This window comes from Chiloscyllium plagiosum, unplaced genomic scaffold, assembly GCF_037043375.1.
Source record: "Chiloscyllium plagiosum isolate Xiang-an unplaced genomic scaffold, Cpla_swu_hap1 HiC_scaffold_27, whole genome shotgun sequence".
Lineage (NCBI taxonomy): Eukaryota > Metazoa > Chordata > Chondrichthyes > Orectolobiformes > Hemiscylliidae > Chiloscyllium > Chiloscyllium plagiosum.
The window spans coordinates 553544-571675 of record NW_028270165.1 but is presented as its reverse complement, the minus strand read 5'-3'; the positions used below and the strand labels follow the sequence as shown (position 1 = coordinate 571675).

General features: G+C 47.0%; 1 protein-coding gene across 1 annotated transcript in view; it reads right to left on the bottom strand.

The window, feature by feature from the left end:
- Positions 1-12393: 12393 nt before the first annotated feature.
- LOC148142785 (uncharacterized) overlaps positions 12394-18132 on the bottom strand; it is a 141709-nt gene continuing 135970 nt past the window's right edge. The window contains exon 6 of the mRNA XM_087975748.1: positions 12394-13752. Coding sequence (XP_087831874.1) covers positions 12892-13752 — 861 coding nt within the window. The 3' untranslated portion in view covers positions 12394-12891. The remainder of the gene's footprint in view (positions 13753-18132) is intronic.

The window sequence follows — 18132 nt, the reverse complement described above, 5'->3', positions numbered from 1 at the left end:
GTTAGGGGAGTCACAAACTGGAGGGTTAGGTTTAGGTTGAGTGGGGAAAGATGAGGGACCAAAGGAGAGAAAAAACGTGAGACATTTAATTTGCGTCAAGAAATGCCAGAACGAGAGGACATTAGTTTTGGGTGATTGGGGAAAGGTTTAAAAGGGACCTAAGGGGTAACTTGTTTCACGCAGAGGATGGTAAATGTATTGAATGAGCTGCCGGAGTGGAGGCTGGTACAATTACAACTTTTAAAAGGCATCTGGATGGGTGTACGAATAGGAAGGTTTAAAGGGGTTTGGGCTAAGTGTTGGCAAATAGGAGTAGATTAATTTAGGATATCTGGTCGGCACAGACCAAACTGTTTCATTCCATGCTCCATGACTCTATTTCTTCATAATCAGAACCAATTTGACAATATTAGAATGGGCAACTCACCCCTTACAGCCTGTCCTCAACTGTGGCCAGACTGCACATTTTTCAACGCAAGTTTCAGAAGGATGCCTGCAGCTTTTTTAAAAATAGAATTGAACATGCTTTAATGTTGTTTCTGAGTAGCTGTGCTCAATGTTAAAGATCAGCCATTTCTTGTGCACCCCCATCTCCCAGGTAGAGTCATCACCATCTGTTTCTCTCTTCTTAGAAGGGCTTGATACAGCGAACAAAGAGGGATGGAGGCACGAGAAATAATAGGTGGTGGGGAAAGAGAATGGTTGGGGGGGGAGGAGCTGAGGGTGGGTGTCAAGAGAGAGAAAATGGACAGGGGGACAGAAAGAGAATGGACAGAGGACAGTGACACTACAAATCCCACCTTTCCCAGGACCACAGTAATCATTTCTCAATATTCAAATGGCTAAAGCAGGAGAATCACATAATCCCTGCAGGCCATTCAGCCCATTCACCTCACACTGATCTTCCAAACAGCATCCCACCAGACCAACGCACTTACCATAAAACCCTGCAGTTCCCCATGGCTTACGCACCCGAAAATGCATATCCCTGAACACTTCAGCACAGCTGATCCACCCTAAACTGCAGATCTTTGGACTGTGGGAGGAAACTGGAGCACCTGGAGGAAACCCATGCAGACACAAGGGGGACAATGTACCAAAGTCACCTGAGGCTGTAATCAAACACAGCACTGAGGCAGCAGTACAAACCACTGAGCCATCATGCCACCCAGAGCTTTGATGTTCTGCTTTGTCTTCATAGCTTCTGACTTCTCATGTGCCCTCAGCAGAAGCTCTCCCCTCCTGAGATTTGTGGACCACACCCACTGCAGCCTCCCTTTCCCACTTCTCCTGTCCTGAGCACGTCGGTTCCTGAACCTGGTGCCAGACACCGATGCCATCTGGCCTCCTGCTGCTAACTGCAGAGAAAGACGACAATCACCTGTCAATATTCTGCCCCTTACCCCCAGCGCCCCCGCTCCCACCACTCAGCCAGTTAGCTCCTCCCCGCTGCCCAATCTCAGATCCCCTTTACCTGTGTGATTCACACTCTCACCCTTCTGACCCTGTCCAATGACCTAATCAGAAGGCTCTGTCCAGAGGGGAATGACTATCTTCTGGAATAAAGTGTCCGGTTAACTTTCCCCGTGACATCTCTGCAGCCTGGCTTCCAACTCCATCTCTCTGAGCCAAAGGTCTTCCAGCGTGTGTTTACCCTAAATCACAGCATCCAGAACCTCCCACCTTCTGCAAAGTGAAAGACAAGTCTCACCCTGCCCGCTCCAATGTGTGTACGTGTAGATTAGATTTGATTCCCTACAGTATGGAAACTGGCCCTTTGGCCCAAAATGTCCACACTGACCCTCCAAAGAGTAATCCACCCAGACCAGTTCCTCTCCCTACATTTACCCGTGACTAACGCACCCAACACTATGTGGAATTTAGCATGGCCAATTCACCTGACCTGCATATCTTTTGGATTGTGGGAGGAAACTGGAGCACCCGGAGGAAACTCATGCAAGCATTGGGGAGAATGTGCCAACTCCACATAGACAGTTGCCCAAGGTGGGAATCGAACCTGGATCCCTGGTGCTGCGAGGCAGCACTGCTAACCACCGAGCCACCATGCCACCCAGTAACTGATTAATTGTTTCTACTGGCCAAGCAGAGGCCGATAGGCAAGTTTGGAACCCATGAGGACGGTCTCAACCGGGACCTTCACTGCACTTAACACTGTCTCTCACTCCCACACATACACACCCAGTCACGCAGACCCTCTCTCACACACATACACCTCCCACACTCAAATCCATGCACACACCTTCTCACAGGCTTATACTCCATTGCATCGACACACTTTATCAAGCATGCACATGCAAACACACACACTGTCTCTCTCATGCGCACACACACACACACACACAAACCTATGCAGTGAATTTGCATTTGCAGATACATTGTGCTATTTGAGCAAAACACAATCTGCAGGCAGTCAATCTATGTAATATTTTATAAATTCCTACTTTGGAAATAGAACATGTGTGACTCAGGACTGGGATACAGACAGACTTGAACCTCACACCTTTCTTGCATTGTCTGAGCTGAGATGTCACCTAATTCTATAACATCTTAAGTCATCGGGAGAATGTGACTTAAAAGTAATTCTGGGATATACATGTTAATGAACCGAAACCTGCAACCCATTCTAAAAGATGAAAGACTGAATTGCAACTGGACTGGTTCAGGAAATCTTATCAACTGCATGACACTGTAATGTTTGGCGATAAATTCTGTGTCTTATGATCCTGCTCAACAGCTACCCAATGAAGGAGCAGCGCTCCGAAAGCTAGGGCTTCCAAATAAATCTGTTCGGACTATAACCTGGAGTTGTGTAGATTTTAACTTTATCCACTTCAGTCCAACACCAGCAAATCCACATCATTTCTAATTAACACAGCCCATACCTCCTGGTGCTGCCAGTAAACTTTACAATGCCAATAAAACGACACAGTACCTGCACTCCTGAAATATTTGCAATTTCCAACGATACTAGCTACTCATTCACTGCTCCATCTGATACACGACATTGGAAAATTAGTGCAGGAGGCTGAAAGAAATCAACAGGTTTAAAACAAAAACCATTTGAAGCTCAAAGCCTTCAATGAGAGTCTGAGCCTGGCGGTAAGTTCAGGTAACCCTTTATTGTGACCCAACTTTGTTACAGCTTCAAATTCCCCCCAGCAAAAAGGCATGGAAAAAGTAGCTTTTTATTTAAAAACAGCTCAAAGTCAAAGCGCACACACTCCCTTTCTTAACCTGTAGGAAGTATTGCCTCATTCAGCAATTTCAACATATACTCTATATCCAAGTAGGTTTCTCCCTGTTCATTTGCTGGGGAGAGGGAGGGGCCCAGTGGGGGAGAGAACAGAGTGGGGGAGGGAGGGGGGGGGAGGAGGATGGGGGGAGGGGGGAGGATGGGGGGAGGGGGGAGGATGGGGTGGGAGGAGGGTGGGGTGGGGGGAGGAGGGTGGGAGGGAGGCAGTGTAGAGTCAACAATAGGCCAGACAGGGTAAAGGATGCAGCTGGGACGACTGAGTGAATCCTTTCCCACAACGGCAGTTTCCTTCCTGAAAAATGACGTGAGTGAATCAGATGGGGGTTTTCTTCCCCCTCCCCCCAAAAAATGGCTTCATCATTAGACTTGGAACTCCAGATTACTGACTGAATTCCAATTTCACCATCTGCCACAGCAGGATTCGAACCCGGGAGGCCCCGGAACTGGGTTAATACTCCAGTCGATAATGGCACTCAGCCGTCACTCCTTCAATGCCCCTGCTATGGCACGTGAACTTGCTGGTGCCTCTGCAGGTGAGTGAACACCTTACTATACCTGGGGCAACTGAAGGGCCTCTCCCCTATGTGGACCTGCTGGTGTTTCTGAAGTGTGATGGCCTGGGTAAAGCACTTTCCGCACTTGGGACAACGAAAGGGCCTCTCCCCCGTGTGGGTCCGCTGGCAGGTCTGGAGGTTGGAGGCCCGGGCAAAGCCCTTCCCACACTCGGGGCACCTGAAGGGCCTCTCCCCGGTGTGGGACTGCTGGTGTCTCAGCCGGGCAGAGGCCTGGGTAAAGCACTTCCCGCATTCACAGCAGCTGAAGGGCCTCTCCCCTGTGTGGACCCGCCTGTGGGTAAGCAGGGCAGATGCCTGGGTAAAGCCCTTCCTGCACTCGGGGCAGCTGAAGGGCCTCTCACCGGTGTGACTGCGCCGATGAGTCTCCAGAGCAGACGGGGCACAGAAGCCTTTCCCACAGTCGCCACACTTCCACGGTTTCTTCACGGGGCGGGATTCCTCGGGATTCTCCATGGCCGAAGTTTCAGCCGCACACAAACGTGGGTACAGCCCCACCCTGCCGTGAATTCCTCTTTCCAGGCCGTATAACTGTTTCAGGCTCCATACTCACTGCGCTGCAACGTAGGGTCTCTCATCCAGTCCCACTGATTCTGAAAATGTATTCAAGCCGGAAGCAAACGCTTTGCTCCTTCTCACAGAATCACAGTCAAAAATCGTTGCAGTCCCGATGTCCCAGTGTCACTGTCAGACATTGATGTGAAAGTGAGGACTGCAGATGCTGGAGAGTCAAGAGTTCAAAAGTATGACGCTGGAAAAGCACTGTAGGTCAGGCAGCATCAGAGGAGCAGAAGGCGATTTTGAAATTTCCGTCTTCAGATCTTCAAATACTCTGTAAAAAGAGATTACAAAAGTCATTACACTTAGTGCAGTGTAACAATTCTGAACAAGCAATTCTACTTTCTGCAGATTATACTTTTCTTTTATTATTCCACAAAATTGAACACACCATCCCACTCTCTCACCCCCTCTGTTCTCACTCCGCTCTAATTCTCCTCAAGGTCCTGATTCAGGATCTTACAGATGCAACCAACATAGAGTCATAGAGATGTACAGCATGGAAACAGACCTGAACCCAGGGAAAAGACTATCTATTTATCCTATACATGACCCTCATAAATTTGTAAACCTCTATAAGGTTATCCCTCAGGCTCCAAAACTCCAGGGAAAACAGCTCCAGTCTGTTCAGCCTCTCCCTAAAGCTCAAATCCTCCAACCCTGGCGACATCCTTGTAAATCGTTTCTGAACCCTTTCAAGTTTCACAACATCTTTTCGTTGGAAGGAGACCAGAATTGCACGCAATATTCCAAGTGTCCTAACCAATGTTCTGTACAGCCGCAACATGACCTCCCAAGAGTTCAAAATTAACATGAAAGAAGTCTTCGATAAGCATTTGGTACTTCAATTTTGACAAGGCACTGATGAAATGCATCCAACAATCTTGAAGGAAGGGACTTGGAGGAGGTGTCAGAAGACTGGAGAATTGCAAACATTGCAGCCTGGTTTAAGAAAGGTTGTAAAGTTAATCTCAGCAATTATAGAGTCACAGATGTACAGCATGGAAACAGACCCTTCGGTCCAACCCGTCCATGCCGACCAGATATCCCAACCCAATCTAGTCCCACCTGCCAGTTTAAATTTGGTGGAGAAGCTTCCAGTAATACTTATTCTGGTCAAAATTAATCATCACATGGAGAAAGGTGGATTGATTAGGAAGAGTCTGCATGGGATTTCTGACGGGGAAACTGCATTTAACTAACTTGTTAAAGATTTGTGAAGACGTTCCAGGCTTGATAAGGATAACACTTCAGCTCTCCTCTTTGTTATCCATCCTGGTTATCTTGGGGAGCCTGGTACCCCTATAGCCTTGACATTATTCTGAATGGCATGCGTTTGAGGCGATTAAAACACCAAAATGTGACTTCAGATTACTTGGCGACACGGGTGTCTCGGTTTTGCTATCCTATCTTTCCCATAAAGGCTGACAGAACAGGCTGTGTACAGGAGTCTGCTGGGCACCACCTTCATTAATCAAAAGAGAAAGAGCTATTGATTCAGCACCTCTGTAAATCTTGAGGCAGTCTTGGCTCCTATGCACATGCTGGGATACACGTAAGGAGATGTTTATATTTTGCTTCTGTACTTAGAATTCATAAATTGAAGCCAGTCCACATTTTTATAATATTTAAGATTAAAAGTACAGAGGAGATCAATATTCTACAACAATCCAACAACCCCGTCCCAAGACAACATGCGCCTGACCCTCTCAAAGCTGGCGGCCGGTTGCCCGGGCAACCCGAGAGCTCCTTCGCCGGTGAAGTAAACACAGAGCCTGTGGGGCTTCTATTGGAGGCCTGAGGCCTCCCCCTAGGAGTTTATAAACTCCCCAGTCTCCCTCCTCCCGCGGGTCCCAATCCTACCCTGTCTCACTGTCTCCTCTCCCCGGGGGCAGGAGCCAGGTCTTGGCGCTCGGGCCTGGCGACCTCCCCGGGATGTTCCTGAAACCTGGTCCTGTTCTGAAGGAGGATCCCCGGACCCGAAACACCTCCTCACATTCCTCCCGACACGAGCTGCCGGACCTGCTCAGCTTTTCCAGCGGCTCCTGTTCTTGTTCCTTCAGCCGCCGGCGCCATTCCTCTCCCACACTCAGTAACACTGTCTCTGTCCGGCCGCGGGACCCACACTGCACATGCGCCAACACACAGGGGGCGTGGTCCCGACAACGTCGTCACCAATGGAGGGGGCGTGGTTGGGGAGCCCTCCAACCAATAGGGGACAATGGGGGTTGGTTTTCCCCGCCCCCAGGCACCTGAAAGGTGGGTTTCTTTTTAATTTTCAGCCTGTTAAGGAATGTTACTCCAGACCTTTGGAAAGCTGAAACATCGGGAAACTTCCAGACACAAACAAAGGGATTTTCAAAGATGAATAGAAATAGGTAAGGTAAATTACGAAAGAGGAGAAAGCGAGGGCTGCAGATCAGAGCTGAAAATGTGTTGCTGGAAAAGCGCAGCAGGTCAGGCAGCATCCAGGGAACAGGAGAATCGACGTTTCGGGCATGAGCCCTTTTTCAGGAATGAGGAAAGTGTGTCCAGCAGCCTAAGATAAAAGGCAGGGAGGAGTGACTTGGGGGAGGGGCTTTGGAAATGTGATAGGTGGAAGGAGGTCAAGGTGAGGGTGATAGGCCGGAGTGGGAGTGGGGGTGGGGGTGGGGGTGGAGAGGTCAGGAAGAAGATTGCAGGTTAGGAAGGCGGTGCTGAGTTCGAGGGATTTGACTGAGACAAATCCCCCCAACTTTGGCAAATAGGGTTAAGGAGAATCCAAAGGGTTTTTACAAATACATTAAGGACAAAAGGGTCACTGGGGAGAGAATAGGGCACATCAAAGATGAAGAAGGGCTTATGCCCAAAACATCGATTCTCCTGTTCCCTGGATGCTGCCTGACCTGCTGCGCTTTTCCAGCAACACATTTCCAGCACATCAAAGATGAGCAAGGCAGCCAATGTGTGGAACTACAGGAGATAGGGGAGATACTAAACGAATATTTTGCATCAATGTTTACTCTGGCGAAGGACATGAAAAATATAGAATGTAGGGAAATAGATTATAACATCTTTAAAAATGTCCATATTACAGAGGTGGTGGTCCTGGATGTCTTGAAACATGAAGGTGGATAAATCTCCAGGACCTGGTCAGGTGTACCCGAGAACTCTGTGGGAGGCTACGGGAAGTGATTGTGGGGCCCCTTGCTGAAATATTTTTATCATTGATAGTCACAGGAGAGGTGCCAGAAAACTGGAGGTTGGTTAACATGGTACTACGAGTTAAGAAAGGTGATAAGGAAAAGCCAGGGAACCTGACATTGGTGGTGGGCAGGTTATTGGAGTGAAACCTGAGAGACAGGATTTACACATATTTGGAAAGGCAAGGACTGATTAGGGATAGTCGGCATAGCTTTATGCATGGGAAATCATGTCTCCCAAACTTGATTGAGTGCTTTGAAGAAGTAACAAAGAAGATTGATGAGGGCAGAGCAATGGACGTGATCTATATGGACTTCAGTAAGGTGTTTGACAAGGTTCCCCAAGGGAGACTGGTTAGCAAGGTTAGATCTTATGGAATACAGAGAGAACTAACCATTTGGATACAGAACTGGCTCAAAGGTAGAAGGTAATGGTGGAGAGTTGTTTTTCAGTTGCCTTGTGGCACTCCACTGGCTTATGACCAGTGGAGTGCCACAAGGATCAGTGCAAGGTCCACTACTTTCTGTATTTTGTATGCAAATGACTTGGATGTGAACATAAATGTATAGTTAGTAGGTTTGCTGATGACACCAAAATTGGAGGTGTAGTGAACAACGAGGAAGGTTACCTCAGATTACAATGGGATCTTGATCAGATGTGCCAATGGGCTGAAGGGTGGCAGATGGAGTTTAATTTCGATGAATGCAAGGTGCTGCATTTTGGAAAAACAAATCAGAGCAGCACATCTACACTTAATGGTAAGGTTCTAGGGAGTGTTGTTGAACAAAGAGACCTTGGAGTGCAGGTTCACAGTTCCTTGAAAGTGGAGTTGCAGATAGATAGGATAGTGAAGGTGGTGTTTGGTATACTTTCCTTTATTGGTCAGAGTATTGAGTATAGGATTTGAGAGGTCATGTTGTGGCTGTACAGGAGAACGTTTAGGACCCTTTTGGAATAAGTGTACAATTCCGGCATCCTTCCTCTTGGAAGGATGTTGTGAAACTTGAAAGGGTTCAGAAAAGATTTACAAGGATGTTCCCAGGGTTGGAGGATTTGAGCGATAGGGAGAAGTTGACTAGGCTGAGGCTGTTCTCCCTGGAGTGGAGGCGGCTGAGGGGTGACCTGAGAGGTTTATAAAATCATGAAAATCACGGATAGGGCGAACAGCCAAGGTCTTTTACCCCCCGAAATGGAGGAGTCCAAAACTAGAAGGTATAAGTTTAAGATGAGAGGGGGAAAGATTTAAAAGGGAACTAAGGGGCAACGTTTTCACGCAGAAGGTAGAGCGTGTATGGAATGAGCAGCCAGAGGTAGTGGTGGAGGTGGGTACAATTACAATATTTAAAAGGTGTCTAGATGAATAGTTCGGATTTAGAGGAATATGGAGCAAATGCTGGAACTTGGGACTGGGCCAGATTGGAACATCTGGTCGGCATGGATGAGTTGAACTGAAGTGTCTGTTTCTGTGCGGTGTGACTCTGAGTCTATAACTGCTTTGACCGAAACGAGACCTTTTTACTGATAATCTTCCTGCTGGATTTTTTTAGTGCACCCAGTTTCAGTCGATTTCTAGTGGGGAAAATTGGCATATGTCCTGTATCCTGGAAATTCTGAAAAATAAAAATAAATAATTCTCCCTGTGAATGGTATAATCCACACCCCGTGATGTGAATGGTACAATCCTCCCCGCCCCTTTTCCTCCTCCACACCCCTCCACCTTCGAATGGTGCAATCGTCCCCCTCTGAATGGTATAATCCTTTACTCCCCCACAGCCATTAAGGGTACAATCCTCCAAAGTCTCAATGGTACGATCCTTTCTACACCACCCCGAATGAATGGTACAATCCTCCCCCTGAGCTGGGATTCCCCAATCCCTTTCTGTTTCACATTTCCGAAGCCTTTCCCATTTTGAGAACAGTCTCTGTTTCTGGTCTTCCCACCAAAGTGCATAACCTCAGACTTTACCACATTGTATTGCATCTGCCCCTTCTCTGACCATTCTCCTGGCCTGTCCAAGCATTCTCAGTATGGACTCCTTTGGAACTCCAAAGACCCCTTTATGCCAACTCTCTGCCTTCTGCCAGTCAGCCAATCCTCTATCCGTGCCAGTACCTTGCTCCTACACCAGGGACTCTTATCTTACTTAGCAGCCTCCTGCATGGCACCTTGTCAAAGGCCTTCTGGAAATCCAAATCGCTCACGTCCACTGGCTCTCCCTTTGTCTAACTTACTCACTACCTGCTCAAAGAATCCTAATAGATTTGTCAGACATGACCTCCTGTTGTCAAAGCCATGCAGACTCGGTCCTGTTTTACCATGCACCTCCACATACTTCCCACTCTCACCCTCCATAAAACCTGTTAAGTTTACCCATTTTTACCATAAATAAGTTGTTCTGCTCTTTAAAATGAATTCAAGTTTAAAGATTTCATATTATGTATGTACACTACCTTTGCCCCTTATAATATTTTATCCTTCTAAAGAAGACCTTCAAAAGAGATTAGCACAAGGTATGAAACTGACTGTGACTGCATCAAGTAAAAGAGTTAGTAAGAATGAGAAAGGAGTGGCTAAATATCTAAACCTACCCATGCAACGATCAAGAAGGCACAACAACACTTTTTCTTCCTCAAGATGCTCAAGAAATTCGGCATGTCCATAATGACACTCACCAACATTTACAGATGCACCACAGAAAGCATTGAATCTGGGTGCATCACACCCTGCTACGGCAACTGCTCTGCCCAGGACTGGAAGAAACTACAGAAGATGGTGTGCACAGCACAGTCCATCATAGAAGCCAACCTCCCACCCATGAGATCCATCTTCACTTCTCATTGTCATGGAAAGGCTACCAACCTCAAAGACCCCTCCCACCCCAGGAATGATCTCTTGCACCATCTTCTGTCAGGCAGAAGATACAGAAGCTTGAACACATGTACCAACAGGTTCAAGAATAGCTTCTTCCCTGCCATTATTAGACTGCTGAATGGAGCTCTCCAATTTGAAATCTAATGTTGACCTTGCTTCTGCGCACCTCCTGTGCAGCTGTAACCCTGTACGCCTCACTCTGTCTAAGCGCAGTATGACCTGCATGTCCTTGTTTGCTCGGATCTGACTGTACTGCTGATAAAACAACATTTTTGACTCTACTTAGGTACATAGCACAGTACAGGCCCTTCGGCACTCGATGCAGTACCGGCCCTTTATCCTACTCTAAGATCAGACTGACCTACATACCATTTATTGTACTAACTTTCATGTGCTTATCCAAGAGTCGATTAAATGTCCCTAATGTATCTGACTCTACTACCACTGTTGACAGTGCATTTCACACAGCCACCACTATCCGAGTAGAGAACCTACTCTGACATCTCCCCGAAACCTTCCTCCAATTACCTTAAAATTATGCCGAGAGTGTGGTGCTGGAAAACCATAGCAGGTCAGGCAGCAGCCAAGGAGCAGGAGAATTGACGTTTTGGGCATAAGCCCTTCATCAGGACCGAGGCTTGTGGTCGGGGGTGCTGAGAGATAAATGGGAAGAGGGTGGGGTTGGGGACAAGGTGGCTGAGAATGCCATAGGTAGATGAAGGTAGGGGTGTGTGTTTGTGAGAGGTGGGGGTTGGGGGGGTGGCAAGATGATAGTTCGGAGGGGGTTATGGTGCAGATAGATAGGAAAAAATGATGGACAGGTCAGAAGGGGCAGCACCAAGTTGGAGGCTTGGGACTGGGATCAAGTGGGGGAGGTGAGGAAACTGTTGAAATCCACATTTGTCCTGTGTGGTTGCAGGGTCGCAAGGCAGAGTATGAGGTGTTCCTCCTCCAGGCATCAGGTAGTAACGGTTTGGCAATGGATAGGTTGGAGAAGTGGGTGGAGCTGATAGATTGAAAAGTTGATGGACAGGTCAAGATGGCGTGCTGAGTTGAAGGCATGGGACTGGGATAAAGTGGGGGGGGGGGGTGGAAAATGATGTCTAGCATCTGCAGTCCTCATTCTCTCCTCCTTAAAATTATAGACATTTATAAGGGGCATGGATAGGGTGAATACCCAAGGTCTTTCCCCAAAGTCTAGTACTAAAGGGGCATAGGTTGAAGGTGAGTGGGGAAAGGGACCTGAGGGGCAACATTTTCACGCAGAGGGTGGTGCGTGTATGGAATGAACTGCCAGAAGTGGTGGAGGCTGGTACAATTACAACACTTAAAAGGCATCTGGATGGGGATACGAATAGGAAGGGTACAGATGAACATAGGCCAAATGCTGGCAAATGGGTCACCAGATTCATTTAAGGTATGGACTGAAGGGTTTGTTTCAGGCTCTACAACTCTATGACTATGTCTACATAGTTGGAAACCAATTTCACAAAATGAGGAATAGGTCATTCACCCCTTACAGCCTGTCCTGAGCTGTGGCCTAACTGCACATATTCCAGTGCAAGTTTCAGAAAGATTTCAGCAGCTCTTTTAAAAAATTGAAATGCGTTTAGACTTCAATGATGTTTCTGAATATATCATTTTAGCTAATCTCAATTTTAAAGATAAGAGTTTCGAGTGAACACAGCCCACACCTCCCAGTGCAGCCAGTAACCTTTACAATGTTGATGAAACGATGCAGTACCTGTACTCCTTAAACATTTACAATTTCTAACGATACTGGCTACTCATTCACTGCTCCATCTGATACACGACATTAGAAACTTAGTGCAGGAGGCTGGAAGAAATGAGCAGCTTTAAAACAAAAAAACCATCTGGAGCTCAAAGCTTTCAATGAGAGTCTGAGCCCAGCAGTAAGTTCAGGTAATCTTTATTGTGACCCAGCTTTGTTCCAGCTTCAGATCCCCCCCAGCAAAAAGATGTAGAGAAAGTAGCTGCTTTTTAAACAGCTCAAGGTCAAAGCGCACACACTCCCCCTCCCCACCTCACTTTCTTTACTATCGGTCAGCACAGAGTTGTCCCTTTGTAATTGGATCCTTGGTACAGCCTTAACCCTTGGGGCCGGGAACGGGGGCAGTGTGGAGTGAAACAGACTGCTGTGGGTCTGGAGTCACGTGTAGGCCAAACCGGGTAAAGGATGCAGCTGGGACGACTGAGTGAATCCTTTCCCACAATGGCAGTTTCCTTCCCGAAAAAGGGCGTGAGTGAATCAGACTGGGGTTTTCTCTCTCCCCGCCCCCCCAGAAAATGGTTTCATCGTTAGATTCTGACCATATTCCAATTCCGCCATCTGCCGCGGTGGTATTCAAACCCAACAGATCCCAGAACTGGGTTAATAGTCCAGTCGATAACTGCACTCGGCAGTCGCTTTGTCAGTCCCCCTGCGATAGCACGTGAAGTCGCTGGTGGCTCCGGAGGTGGGAGGAGCGGGTGAAAGCCTTCCCACACTCAGGGCAGCTGAAGGGCCTCTCCCCTGTGTGGACTCGCCGGTGGGTCAGCAGGGAGGAGGAATCGCTGAAGGCCTTCCCGCAATCAGGACAGCAGAAGGGCCTCTCCCCCGAATGGACTCGCCGGTGGGTCAGCAGGGAGGAGGAATAGCTGAAGGCCTTCCCACATTCGGAACATTTGAAGGGCTTCTCCCCCGTGTGGACCCGCTGGTGTCTCAGCAGGGAGTAGGAATAGCTGAAGGCCTTCCCACACTCGGGACAGCAGAAGGGCCTCTCCCCTGTGTGGACCTGCTGGTGGGTCAGCAAATTGGAGGAACGGCTGAAGGCCTTCCCGCACTCGGGGCAGCTGAAGGGGGTCTCCCCCGTGTGGACCCGCTGGTGCCTCAGCAGGGTGGAAGAATCGCTGAAGGTCTTCCCACACTCGGGACAGCTGAAGGGCCTCTCTCCCGTATGGACTCTCCGGTGGGTCAGTAGGGAGGACGAATCGCTGAAGGCCTTCCCACACTCGGGACAGCTGAAGGGCCTCTCCCCCGTGTGGATCCGCTGGTGCCTAAGCAGGGCAGAGACCTGGGTAAAGCCCTTCCCACACTTGGGACAGGAGAACGGCCTCTCCCCGGTGTGGATGCGCCGATGAATCTCCAGGTCAGACGGAGTACGGAAGCCTTTCCCACAGTTACCACACTTCCACGGTTTCTCCATGTCCGAAGCTTCGGCCACAAGCAAATGCATGTACTGCCCCTCACTGCTGTGAATTCCTCTTTCCAGGCTGTATAAGAGTTTCAGGCTCCACACTCAGTGCGCAGCAACAGTAGGGTCTCTCATCCAGTCCCATTGATAATGAAAATGTACTGAAATAGGAACCAAAAAGCTTTGCTCCTTCTCACAGAATTGTAATAAAAAATCGTGGCTGTCCCAATCGATTGAGAGACTGTCAGATATTGACGTGAAAGCGAGGACCGCAGACAGGGGAGAGTCAGTGTTGAAAAGTGCGGTGCTGGAAAAGCACAGCAGGTCAGGCAGCATCCGAGGAGCAGGAGAGTCAACATTTCGGGCATAAGCCCTTCATCTGTTCATTTTGAAACTTCTGTCTTCGGATCTTCAAATACTCTGGAAAAAGAGATTACAAAAGTCATCGCTGTCAGTGCAGGGTAGAAATTCAGAACAAGCTATTCTACTTTCTGTGCAGCATTCTTTTCTTTTGTTATTCCACAAAATTGAAAGCAACTTCCTTCTCTCTCTCTCTCTCCCCCTCACCCCTCTGTTCTCACTCCGCTCTAAGTAATTCTCCTGAAGGTGCTGATTTAGGATCAGAACAGCAAAAACGTCAAGACTTACATATTGGATAACTCCACCTGAAAGTTAATATCTTTCACAACATTGGGATACTGAGAGTGAGCAGGTCTGATTTTGGGAAGCAAAACAAAATGTGTCAATTCAGGATGAATCAGGAATGCAGCTTGAGGAATAACCAGACACATCAAGGTATTAACACAGACACCAGAGAGAAACTGAACAGAAGAGACGTGGCAAACTTTAGTAGAAAGCCAGAGTCATTAAGATATAGCGCACAGTAACAGACCTTCTGGTCCAATTCGTCTATGCTGACCAGATATTGTAAATCAATTTAGTCCCATTTGTCAGCACTTGGCCCATATCCCTTGGCCAATCCACCCTACTTTGCACATCCCTGGACACTATGTGTAAGTTAGCATGGCTAACCCACACAAACTTGCACCTCCTTGGGCACAATGGGTACTTTAACACGGCCAATCCACCCTCACCTGCACATCCCTGGACACTATGTGTAAGTTAGCATGATCAATCCACCCTAACCTGGGCAAAGTTAAAAATCACACAAACCCGGGTTATAGTCCAACAGGTTTATTTGGAAGGACCAGCGTTCGGAGCACTGCTCCTTCATCAGGTGATTGTGGAGAATAAGACCATAAGGCACAGAATTTATGGAAAGACATTTGTGGTCTGCCACGGAAATGATATGTTGAACAAATCTGGATTGTTAAGTCTTTCATCTTTTAGAATGGATTGCAGGTATCATTAATATGTAAATCCCAGAACTTCCTGTAAGGCACCCTCTCATAAGGCTTTACAACAAAAGGTGGCATCTCAGCTCAGACAATGCATTAAAGGTATGAGGTCAGAGTTTGCCTGTATCTCAGTCTTGACTCAGACTGTTTCTATTTCCAAAGCAGGAATTTATAAAATATTATCTGGATTGACTGCCTCCATGAACTGCCGAGTCTCATCCACCAGATGAAATGACTGGATAGGGAGGGCTTGATCCCCACAGGGCAATGAATTCCCACTTTCCACCAAAATCCCAAATGTTCACACTCACTCAGTTGCTCTCTCACAAATCAAATATTTCATTGTGACTTCTTCTGCTCCCAGTAAGGGCAAAACATCTTTGAAAGTTGCTCTGAAAGTCCAGTCTTCACAACCACACTTCTGCTTTCACCGAAGACAATTAGTCATACAGCACGAAAACAGACCCTTTGGTCAAACTCGTCTGTGCCAAACAGATATCCAAAATTAATCTAGTCCCATTTGCCAGCATGTGGCTCTTATGGTTCGAAACCATTCCTATTCATGTACCCAGCCAGATACATTTTAAAGATAATTGTACCAGCCTCACCACTTCCTCTGGCAGCTCGTTCCATACGTGCACAACCCTCTGCGTGAAAAAGTTGCCCCTCAGGGCCCTTTTAAATCATTCCCCTCTCACCTCAAGCATATGCCCTCTAGTTTTGGACTCTCCTACCTTGGGGAAAGAGACCTTGGATATTCACCCTATCCATGCCAGTTATAAACCTCTATATGGTTGCCCCTCAGCCTCTGATGCTCCAGCGAAAATATCCTGGGTCTACTCAGCCTTTTCCTGTAGTCCAAACCCTCCAAGTCTAGCAACATCCTCACAAATCTTTTCCAACCCCTTTCAAAGTTTCACAAGTTCTTTCCGAAAGCAGGGAGACCAGAACTGGACGCACTATTCCAAAAGTCGCCTTACCAATGTACAGCCACAACATGACCTACCAACGCCTATACTCAATACGCTGACCAATAAAGGAAAGCATACCAAACACCACCACCACTATCCTGTCTACCTGCAACTCCACATTCAAGGAGCTATGAACCTGCACTCCAAGGTCTCTTTGCTCTGCAACACTCCCCTTCACTGTGCCAGTCCTGCCTGGATTGCTTGACCAAAATGCAAAACCTTACATTTCTCTAAATTAAACTCCATCTGCCACTCCTTGGCCCATTGGTCCATCCGATCAATTCTAATTTATAGTGAATTCTGCTTCCTCTCATTCTCGAGAAGCTGAAAATCTCCATCCCACACACTCTCCCTCCCTTCTCACTTTGTAGAACCTAATCCCTGCTGTATTTCATCCTGAAGGGTCTGGTTCATGCTGTTTAACAGGCCCACACTCAGGGGAGATTTAATTGAAACATACAGAATACTGAACGGCCTGGACAGAGTGGATGTTGGGAAGATCTTTCCATTGGGAGGAGAGACTAGGGCTCGAGGCACAGTCTTAGAGTAAAGGGAAGACCTTTACATTGGTGATAAGGAGAAACATCTTCAGCCAGAGAGTAATGACTCTAAGGAATTAACTGCCACAGAAGGCTGTGGAGGCCAGGTCACTGAGGATATTTAAGACTGAGATAGATAGGTTCTTGAGTATCAAGGGGATCGAGGGTTACGGGGAAAAAGCAGGAGAATGTGGATAAGAAACTTAACAGCCACGATTGAATGGTATGAGCAAACCCAATGGGCTGAATGGCCTAATTGCTGTTCCTATATCTGATGGTCTCTTGCTGTCCTGGACACAAACTGCATGAATCCAAGTAAGATTCTGTTAATCCATTTTTTAAGATTAGAATCAGTCTAACCGTTGTGGTACAGACAGCCTCAAACAGGGAAACTCACACCTTCAATACGTTATTTGAGACAACATGATACCAATTGGGAATGTAACTTTTAAAAAAGGTTTTGCTATTTACATATGAAAGAACTAAAACCAACATGGTTATTCTAAACGATGAGAGACTTAACAATAACCCAGGTCTTTTTCAATATATAATTTCAGTTACACCCCACTGTAAACTTTTGCTATAAATTCAGTGTCTTACAATCTTATTCTTCACAACCACCGATGAAGGAGCAGCAGTCTGAAAGCTAGTGCTTCCAAATAAACCTGTTGGACCATAATCCTGTGTTTTGATTTTTAACTTTGGACACAGAGCGTGAGAATTGGGAGCAGGAGTTGGTCATTTGGTCTTTGGAGCCTGAACCAGCATTGAACAGACCATAACTGGATATGAATCTTCCGGCATCTCGGTGGATAGGCTGGGACTTTCTTCACTGGAGCACAGGAGGTTGAGAAGTGACCTTATAGAGGTTTATAAAATCGTGAGAAGTATACATGAGGTGAATGGCAGGTGTCATTTCCCTCAGGTGGGGGTTTCAGGATTAGGCAGCAAATTTTGAAAAGGAGAGAGGAGAAAGGTTTTGAAAAGACTTAAGGCAGCTTTTTTTTTTTTAAATACAGTAGTTCATGTGTGGAATGAATGTCCAGAGGAAGTGATGTTACTTTCAAAAGACATTTGGTTAATTACATGAATAGGAAAGGTTCGGAGGGATATGGGCCAAACACTGGCAGGTGGGACTAGATTAGTTTGTGAATATATTCAGCGTGGACTAGTTGGACTGAATGGTCTGTTTCTTTGCTGTATGACTGTGTAACTGTTCTGTACTTGTCTTAAAAACATTTTCTTGCTTTCTCCCATAAACATCCACTTTATTGTTGCTCAAAACTCAGATGAACTCAGCCTTGAATATATTCAATGACCCCTAACTGCAGGAAGGCATCCACAATTCTGAACACAATTCCTCTTGTTAATATACCACTTGCCTTGCTGATTGCTTGCTGCACCTGTCTAACAACTGGCAGTGACTGGTGTGGAAGGACACTGAACCCCCTTTCTATATCCACATATCATTCCCTGTTCCCTTGTGCCTGAAACATCGACTGTCCTGCCCCTCAGATGCTGTCTGACCTGCTGTGCTTTTCCAGCGCCACACTTACTTACTCTAATCACCAGTATCTGCAGATCTCACTTTCTCCACATCTCAGTATATCA